We start from the raw sequence: 10,159 nt of genomic DNA on the forward strand, positions 1-10,159 counted from the left end.
CAGATAATTTATGATTATTTTATTGTTTATTAAATGATTAAATGATTGGTAAACAATGGGTCTTTCAGTCTCTGTCATTGTCCTCCCCCAAAACCTGAAATGATCTGCCAATCTTATAGTGATCTTTGAGGGAGAAATGCCAGTGCCACATATTTACCATGAAGGGACGAGAGACTGGTTGCACCTGAGAGCACAAGAGCACAAATCACAAAAGGTGTCAATCCAAAGTCAGAGGCAGGAATATTTGTGGCAAAATAATAACACCTGGTAAACACAGGTATGTCAGAGGCAGTCCAAAAATCGAAAGTCAAAACCATATGCAGAAGCCCTGAAACAGAATAACAGGTGAGGGATGAGGGATAGACATTGGGAAAGCATAGACTCAGTTCTTAAATAGAGCAGGTAAGAGGTAACTGTTGTGAGCCATGACAATACTGGAGGTGTTTGGTCACATGGTCACAACAATATAATGAAGTTTAATATTTAATGTATATTACATAGTAAATATATATATATATATATATATATATATATATATATATATATATATATATATATATATATATATATATATATCTCAATCATATATTTCAATAGAATTAAATTTAGTTTGTTCCCAACCCTGGTTGTAAAGAGTGAACACCTAGCACAATTTGATTATTTCTCTGCTTCATCTGGTTCAACTGGGTCTGTTTGCCTCATTTAATGGCTAGTTATCTTGAAAATAATTGGAATATTAAAATAAATTTTCTGAAAGAAAATGGAGTGAAATTTAAGGAATAGATAAGTGTCATCCATATAAAGTGTAGTTTTGCACTTTAGCGCAGCAGTTGACCATTTAGACAGTTTGATTGTTGTATCAGAACTATCACTGTCTAAGAAGAAGGAGCAATGAAATAAGATTTAATATTTTGGTTAACAGCTGAGACTTTATTTTAAGTTTGATTAATCTGGCTTGAAAACTCCAAAAGTATCAACCTCAATGTCTTAGACTGGGATGATTGGGAAGTTGGTGGGATAAAGCAATTTAAAAGTTTAAAACATAAATGTAAAACATAAAACATAAAAGTGTGACATAAATGTACAAAAGTGGAGAAAAAAATGTTTTACAAGCCTAATTGATGTATTACTAATACCACTAGGCAACATGTTATCCTCTCAGCACTTACTATCAAATAAACATGCTTGTAATGATTGCACTGAGGGTAAATGAGATTATGTAAGGAGGCAGGGTGGAACGTTTGGATATTGTGGGTGAACAGCACAAACACAGTACAGACACAGCATGAATTGATCCAAGTTGTGGTGTTTGATGACTGAAAGGATTGACAAGTATGCAAAATGGACTGGTAATAGCCTGATTGGAGTAAATACTTTGATGATGCAGTGCTGCATTGGTGAGTGGCCAGGGGCGAGTGACAGGTCATGTGTGATGCTGTGTCAAGGCTATTCAGGGTTATTCTTGGACACCTGGAATACCAGGACAGTCCTTTTTAGATTTAATCATTGGGGTCAACCACTCTTGCGGGTGTGTTTTACCTTTAAAACTGAGGAATGTTTTGCATTATATTAAGTGAAGTAGGGTTAATAAAATATAAGCTCATTTATATTTCCTGTGTTTCAAATTGTAATATTTAATTGTATATTTGTGTCATGGTAGACCGGTACCCAAAAGGGGGAGACACACCCCTGCAGGACCAGGACCATGTCACATGTTTTCCTCGATCACAATCATCTGTCTTCTGACAGGAGACACCTACACCTCATTAAGCTGCACCTGTATTTGTACACTCACAGGTTCGGAAGGTAGAGGCTACACATTAGTAGCTGAACGACACAAGCTTACTGCAGAGAAGCTACTCCGCTCCGACCCATCCACTAGACTCAGTGACGTAACGTAGAAAGAGTATGAATAATAAAGAAAGTGAAAATGGAACTTCGCCTCTCGCTTCCTCTCTGCTGCCCCTGTCACCAAATGTGCAACCACCTGGAAGCGAAGCGAGCAGCCCTGAATGGGTTCATCTGTTGGCTGTCCAGATGGCGGTGTTGGATCAGCAGAGACAGGAGATTGGGGAGATCCGCTCCATGGTGCAGACGCTCGGCCAGCACGTCACCCAAATGTCTGTGAGTACTGAGCAAAGAGCGAGCTCCCCTGTCAACCCGCCAGTGCACGAAACGGTTAAAGGGTTGTTTGCCTCCCCCGAGGCATACAAAGGGGACCCTGAAGCCTGCGAAGGTTTTATTGTGCAAAGTGAGCTGTTCCTTGGATACCAGCCCCGGCTGTCCGACCAAAAGAAAGTCTCGTTTGTCATCTCGAGGCTCACGGGAAAAGTGCGTGTATGGGGCGCAGCTCTAGTCACATATAACTCCCCGCTTATGCACAACTATGTGGGATTTATCACAGAACTGCGCGCGGTATTTCGCCATCCCTGTCAGGGAAGGCTTTGCGGGCAATCACTGTTGCGCTCGAGGCAGGGATTGAGATCCGTGGCCGACTATGCCATGGAATTCCGGACCTTAGTGGTGGGAACACACTGGAACGAACCCGCACAGATCCACGTGTTCGTGAAAGGGCTGTGGCCTGATCTACAGGCGGAGCTAGCCTGTAAACAGGAGGGGAATACCCTAAATGAAGTTGTTCACCTTGCCATAACGTTCGACCTCCTCCTGCAAGAAAGGCGGTGTGTGCAACGGGAGGCTACACAACGGAACGGGGCTGGGCCCGCCCGGCCAACCAACACGCCTGAGGAGCCCATGCAGTTGGACGTGGCCGGAGTGCAGCGGGGAAGAGAAGGCGCCGACAGGATGAGTAGTGCCCCCTCTCGTCCCCTGTTTAAAATACCGGTTAGGGTCTCGTACAAAGGCTGTGTACTATCAGCTTATGCCCTAGTAGATTCAGGAGCTGCAGGGAATGTCATGGACTGGGGCTTTGCATGGAAGCTGGGCATCAAGGCCATTCCTCTGCCCTCCTCGCTGAACGTACAGGCTCTAGACGGGGGTCCGGTGGGCCCAGGATACATCTCCCATGTGACTCCCCAGGTTCTCCTTGTCACCCGGGTAGGGCATACAGAACGCATCAGTTTCTTCCTGCTGCCCAGTCTTTCCCACTCCCTCACCCTAGGCTTGCCGTGGCTGCATGCACACAATCCACAGATGCTGTGGGCAAAGAACCAGATCCTGCAGTGGTCACCATCCTGCCATCGGAGGTGCTTCTCCAGCAAGGCTACACCCCTCCATGCTACCTCAATAGAAAGCCTGGATGCTGACAAACTGGTGCCTATTCCTTTGGAGTACCAGGACGTGGAGCAGGTTTTCATCCCAGCAAAGCCATGTGGCTTCTGCCGCATCGAGACTGGGACTGCCCCATAACACTCAAGGAGGGAGCGGTGCCACCTCTGTGCAGCATCTACCCCCTCTCTCAGGATGAGGAGCAGGCCATGGAACAATACATCAAAGAGGCGCTGCAACAAGGGTATGCCCAACCCTCGACCTCTCCAGCATCAGCAGGAGTCTTCTTCATGAAGAAGAGAGACGGGGCCTGAGACCTTGTGTGGACTACCGAGGACTCAACAAGCTGCTGGTGCAGTACCCGTATCCCCTCCCCCTGGTGCCAGCCACACTAAAACAACTGAGAGGGACCTGGTATTTCACAAAACTAGATTTATGAAACACATACAACCTAATCCAGATCAAGGAGGGAGATGAATGGAAAACAGCCTTCAGCACCTCCATGGGCCGCTATGAGTATTTAGTTCTGCCAGCCAGTCTGGCAACGGTCCCGTCGGTTTTCCAGGACTACATTAACGAGGTTCTAAGGGAGTTTTTAGGAAGATCCGTCGTTGCATACATCAACGACATTCTGATCTACTCCCCCTCCCAGAACTAACATGTGCAGGCCATGCTACAGAACCTATTAAAGAACCACCTATATTGTAAGGTGGAGAAGTGCGAGTTCCATCGCAATGAGGTTGACTTCATAGGGTACGCCATTCAACAAGGGTGTGTGGGTATGCAACTGGGCAAGGTGGAGGCAGTGAAGGCGTGACCAAGGCCGCTTACACGCAAGGCACTGCAATGCTTTCTGGGCTTCGTCAACTTTTACAGGAGGTTCATTAGATCCTTCAGTTCACTGGCAAAGCCTCTCACAGATCAGCTCCGGGGGACCTGTGAGAAAGATCAGATGGACTCAGGAGGTCGACAAGGCCTTTGAGGAGCTCAAGAACGCCTTTGCGACAGCTCCCGTCTTGCAACAACCAGACCCTGAGAGACCTTTCGTGCTAGATGTGGAGGCCTCCAACATAGGAGTGGGCGCAGTGCTTTCGCAACACAGGGGAGGAAGAGGCGACCTGCGGCCCATCGCTTACTTCTCTCGAAAGCTGAGCTCAGCAGAAAGGAACTACGGGGTTGGGGACCGTGAGCTCCTGGCGATGAAGCTAGCCTTCGAGGAGTGGAGACACTGGCTTGAGGGAGGAAGACACCCGTTCACGGTATACACCGACCACAAGAACTTGGAATACCTCTGGACCAAGAGACTAAACGCCAGGCAATCCAGGTGGTCGATCTTCTTCACGGGGCTGGCCACGGGCCGGGGGCCGGTCGGGGCCTTTGGGGGGGGTTCTGTCACGGTAGACCGGTGCCCAAAAGGGGGAGACACGCCCCGGCAGGACCAGGACCATGTCACCCGCTTTCCTCGATCACAATTACCTGACAGAAGACACCTGCACCTCATTAACCTGCACCTGTATTTGTACACCCACAGGTTCAGAAGGAAGGGGCTGCACATTGGTAGCTGAACGACACGAGCTTACTGCAGAGAAGCTACTCTGCTCCGACCCATCCACTAGACTCGGTGACGCCACGTAGAAAGAGTATGAGTAATAAAGAACGTGAAAATGGAACTTCGCCTCTCGCTTCCTCTCTGCCGCCACAGTCACAGTTTGTACCTTTTTTTTTGTTTGTTTGAGTTTGCAGTGAAATTGACTGACCTAAAAGGGCAGGGCACTTAGAAATAATTAAAATATTATCAGGGGATTGTATTTTTAATATTGATTGATTTAAATTGATGGTATGATTTATATTGATTGATTTAATGATTGATTGATTGATTGATTACGTCATCTATCGCTCCTCATGCCATACAGATGTTGCTGGTATATAAAGTAAATGAAGAGCGTGAAGAGGGCGGCCTTGCCTTGTGAAACTAAATTGAAGCTTCTGACAGCTTCACAAGGGAAGGTAAATAACGAGATGATGAGGAAGAAACGAAATAATTGAATTTAAAAGTGTTATAGGTTTTTCTTGATCGTATGCATTACTGTGATTTAAACAACCAAATAATTTTTTAAAGCAAAATAAAAAAAATAATGGGTATCATTAGGAATTACACATTCTCTGTTCAGTTCACACCCACATTTACTGACAGGACATCATTGCAACGTGGATATTTAAACCAGTGTAAAGAAGCCATCCAGACCTTCAGAGTGCTGGGAGGCACCAAGAACACTATGCAGAACAATTTAAATCTGGTGCGATTTATATCAGTGCTGTGGATGACTGTGTTCAGCCCTGCAGGATGTCAAGCAAGCACAGTCGGCTGCAGGCTGTGGACTGAGCCACAGATGCCTATTTTGTCAATGAATGGAGATTTTGTAATTGGAGGGATTTTCTCTATTCATTCCTATATGACATCAGAGCAGAACACCTACACCACGATGCCACCACAGCCACATTGTGCTGGGAGGTCTGTGTGTGAGGGTGGAGTGGATCATAGACAGCATGAGACAGCACAGAGAGCATATCATTTATTTACAATCACAAATAGAAATGAGAAATGAAATTGTTAGGCTACCAGTTTTTACAGTCATGTACTATTTATTGTAAACACAAAATAAGATGTTATTTTGCAAGACCCTTTCAAGATTTTGTCTGTTTTACTGTGTTTCCAAACAGCATGGAATTCAGGCAGCTGCGCTTCGCCCGGGCATTGGAATTCATCATCCACGAGATCAACAACAGCACAGATCTCCTGCCGGGCATCACGTTGGGCTACCACATATATGACTCATGCTCTGCAGTACCGATGTCAGTCAAAGTTGCATTTCAGTTTGCAAATGGACTGGACCCCATTTTCAGCGACACCGAAGCCTGTTTAAAACCTGCAGCTGCCGCTGTATCTGCATTCATAGGAGAATCTAATTCCACCCCATCAATTGCCATGGCCAGCACACTCGGGCTTTTTGGAATTCCAGAGGTAAACATAATTAGTAGGCTACATCACATCGTTTTTAAAAAAAATCTTGCAATTTCAAAATAAATAAATAGTTGCGTAATATTGGTTTAGAAATTATGCCGCGGACCAATAATTAAATTTAACTTGTAGAGAAATGTTTTATATGTGCAGCGTTATAACAAAATCAGGATACTCAAGTATCGTTTTTTGCTATTTTCCAACACTCTGAATTACAGGTGAGCCATTCTGCAACCTGCGCTTGTTTGAGCGATAAACGTCAGTTTCCTGCCTTCTATAGAACTATACCTAGTGACCAACACCAAGCGGCTGCGCTGGCGAGAATGATGAAGTATTTCGGCTGGACATGGATTGGGGCAGTGCGTAGCGACACGGACTACGGAAACTACGGAATGGCAGCGTTCCTAAAGGTTGCGCAGGAGGAGGGGATCTGTGTGGAATACTCCGAGGCCTATTACAGGACACAACCGCACAGAAAACTGGAGAGAGTGGCAAATGTCATCCGCAGATCAACGGCCCGAGTAATAGTAGCGTTTCTTGCATCAAGCGACATGAGGTTTCTTTTGGAGGAATTGGCACGACAACCATTACCTCCGCTTCAGTGGATAGGCAGCGAGGCGTGGATCACACATCCAGAATTTCTGCGGTTTAACATGTGTGCTGGCGCAATAGGTTTTGGGAACCCCAGATCAGTTATTCCGGGTCTACGTGAGTTTCTTCTAGATCTCTCTCCAGAACGAGCCTTGAAATCGCCCCTATTAACGGAATTTTGGGAGAGCGCCTTCAGTTGTACTCTAAAAGGGCGGATGGGCGTACAGAATTGTGACGGCAGTGAGGACATCCGTACGCTACAGAACCCATACACAGACACGTCTCAGTTGCGCATCACTAATTTGGTCTACAAAGCTACATATGCAATAGCTCATGCTATCCACGCTGCAATTTGTAATAACGTGCTATGTGACAAGACCATTAAATTCACACCATGGCAGGTATAAAATTATTTCATTTAAAAACATATTACTTTAGAAGTTAAAGTTTCTAGCTTCACTAATTATCGAAATCACCAACAATATTTGTTACCAATTGTATGGAACTAATATTATTATAAATATTCTTGAAATTCTTCAAATGTACTGAAATATGTTTGATTGTGTATTCCAAAATGGGCTCTAGGTGTATGTGAGCCTGTAAAGAGGAATTTAATTATTTATGAAGTTCTATTTACCTCTGCAGATATATGACCAGCTCAAGAGAGTGAACTTCACCACAAAAAATGGTTATCAGCTCACCTTTGATTCAAATGGAGATCCGGTGGCTGTTTATGAGCTCATAAACTGGCAGTTTAAGGAAAATGGTGCTTTAGATTTTGTGCCAGTGGGCTACTATGACTCATCGAAGCCAAGAGGACAGGAGTTCAGAATGAGCAGTGCTATCAGTTGGTTGGGAGGACAGACAGAGGTACAGTATAACACACCCTGTACTGAAATGTTATAGTACATGGTCATTAAAGAATAAAGGTTCTTGCATACTAAAATATTTGTATTTGTGTTGTTCTCTAATGTCTGTATTTGTGATGTTCTCTAATGCCTTTCCCAGGTGCCAGTGTCTGTGTGCAGTGAGAGCTGTCCTCCAGGCACCAGGAAGGCTGTGCAGAAGGGAAGGCCTGTCTGCTGCTATGACTGTGTACCATGTGCAGAGGGAGAGATCAGTAACAAGACAGGTTGTGTATCATAGAGCATAATGCAGCATTAAGCTTTTCCACCTTTATTACTTGTACTAGATATTTCTTTGCACTCTTTACATGGCTGAATACATCCTTGGACTCCATTCTGCTTTTATTTAATGCTAGTAACTAAAGAATTTCAGTATCTCCTGTAATGCAGCAGACCTTCCCAGCACAGTATAGCATCCACCTAAGTTACCTAGAAAAGTTGCAAATTAAAAAAAATCATGCTACATGAAAACTTTCATTTCATTTGAGGTAAATTTTGTTTTAGCTGTATTGTTTTTTTTTTCATATAATAGTCTGTGTCAATAAGTAATATTGCACAAATCTGAATCATGATCATGGTTTCATGATTCCCATGAGGTACTAATGTTCTCTTTAATGTAAGACATTAATAGATTTTTCTAGTTATTGGGATCTGATATGGCTTTTTTTGGTCTCAAAATGGTTTTTAATACAATTTAGTATTTGGCACAGACATCAGAAAACTAATTCTGGTCCCCTCATGAATAAGGCAAGCACAGAATTGTCAAGAACAATTGTCAAGGGGATTGTATGAACAGCAAACATTAAGAGAAGGCAAGACACAAAAAATTGAAAAATTTTCTGTAGTCAGCACTGCATAGTGAAATCAGAGTGTGACTACAAAACTTGTGGTAGACATTGTTTCCTTCTGTAATGTGCTCTATATATGAAATAACAAGCGACCTTGTTTTAGACTTTTCTCTTTGAAAGCATTCTGAATTTGCATTTCTGGTCTTTTAGACTCTTTGGATTGTCTGCATTGTCCCCCTGAGTTCTGGCCCAGTACCAAACAAGACAGCTGCCTCCCCAAGCCTGTTGAGTTCCTGTCCTGGGATGACACTCTAGCCATCATTCTGACAGTGTTCTCCATCATTGGGGTCTTCATGACCATTTGTGTGATTGCAGTCTTCTTCAAACACAGGGCATCTCCCATCGTTAGAGCCAACAATTCAGAGCTGAGTTTTCTGCTGCTCTTCTCTCTGACTCTGTGTTTCCTCTGTTCACTTACTTTCATTGGTCGGCCCTCTGAGTGGTCCTGTATGCTGCGTCACACAGCGTTCGGAATCACCTTTGTCCTCTGCATCTCCTGTGTTCTGGGGAAAACAGTAGTGGTGTTAATGGCCTTCAGGGCTACACTTCCAGGCAATAATGTCATGAAATGGTTTGGGCCTCCACAGCAGAGACTGAGTGTTCTTGTTTTCACTCTCATACAGGTCATTATTTGTGTGCTTTGGTTAAAAATGTCCCCTCCTTTTCCTTTCAAAAATCTAAAGCTCTACAAGCAAAAGATAATTCTTGAATGTGACTTAGGTTCTTCCATAGGTTTCTGGGCTGTGCTGGGTTATATAGGATTTGAGGCCATCTTGTGTTTTGTTTTGGCTTTTCTAGCTCGGAAGTTGCCTGATAACTTTAATGAAGCAAAATTCATCACATTCAGCATGCTCATATTCTGTGCAGTTTGGATAACCTTTATTCCAGCTTATGTCAGCTCTCCTGGAAAATTCACTGTAGCTGTGGAGATATTTGCTATTCTGGCCTCAAGCTTTGGTTTGATTATTTGCATTTTTGCTCCCAAGTGTTTTATAATTGTGTTTAGACCAGAGCAGAATACCAAGAAATATCTTATGTGTAAAATTCCAACTAAAGCTCTTTGAGATGTAAAAGAGAGAGTATAAAAAGGTTCATCACCTTATATACATTTTACAGGTTATATTTAGGTTTATTTATTAGACTCAACAATAATCCTTTAAACATAAACATATTTATGTTTATATGTTGTCAAGTAAATTCTTGGCAACATATTGAGCTTTCACAAGAAGTTAGTATCAATATGTTGTATTTAAGTATTTTACTTTCTAAAACTTATAATATTTGCTCTTGTTATATTATTTTACATTTCTATGTCTATTCAGATTATGATGTGCATCTCTCTTTTTAAGAAAATTAAAAGTGTGTGTTTTTTGTTGGTACTTAGTGTGCAATATTAGAATTTGTATAATTTAATTAGATGTTTTCAGTAAAAATCCTGGACCTGATGTTATGATTATCTGATCATTTTTTATTCTTGTATTGTTTATTAAATGAGTAGCACATAGGAGTAAGCACTGGGTTTGTCAGTTTCTGCTGTTGTCCACAACAACCTGAAATTACATTTTCTA

The 10,159-nt window shown here is 43.1% G+C and overlaps 1 protein-coding gene across 1 annotated transcript; it reads left to right on the forward strand.

Annotated features, from left to right (window-relative positions):
* Positions 1-5,549: 5,549 nt before the first annotated feature.
* On the forward strand, positions 5,550-9,717 carry LOC113589736 (extracellular calcium-sensing receptor-like). The gene is made up of 6 exons (XM_035525415.1): positions 5,550-5,740; positions 5,950-6,250; positions 6,466-7,239; positions 7,484-7,708; positions 7,847-7,970; positions 8,742-9,717. The coding sequence occupies exons 1-6, from the start codon at positions 5,550-5,552 to the stop codon at positions 9,653-9,655; spliced, it is 2,529 nt and encodes an 842-aa protein (XP_035381308.1). The 3' UTR covers positions 9,656-9,717.
* Positions 9,718-10,159: the final 442 nt, after the last annotated feature.

The sequence above is a fragment of the Electrophorus electricus genome, chromosome 4, assembly GCF_013358815.1.
Source record: "Electrophorus electricus isolate fEleEle1 chromosome 4, fEleEle1.pri, whole genome shotgun sequence".
Taxonomy (NCBI): Eukaryota; Metazoa; Chordata; class Actinopteri; order Gymnotiformes; family Gymnotidae; genus Electrophorus; species Electrophorus electricus.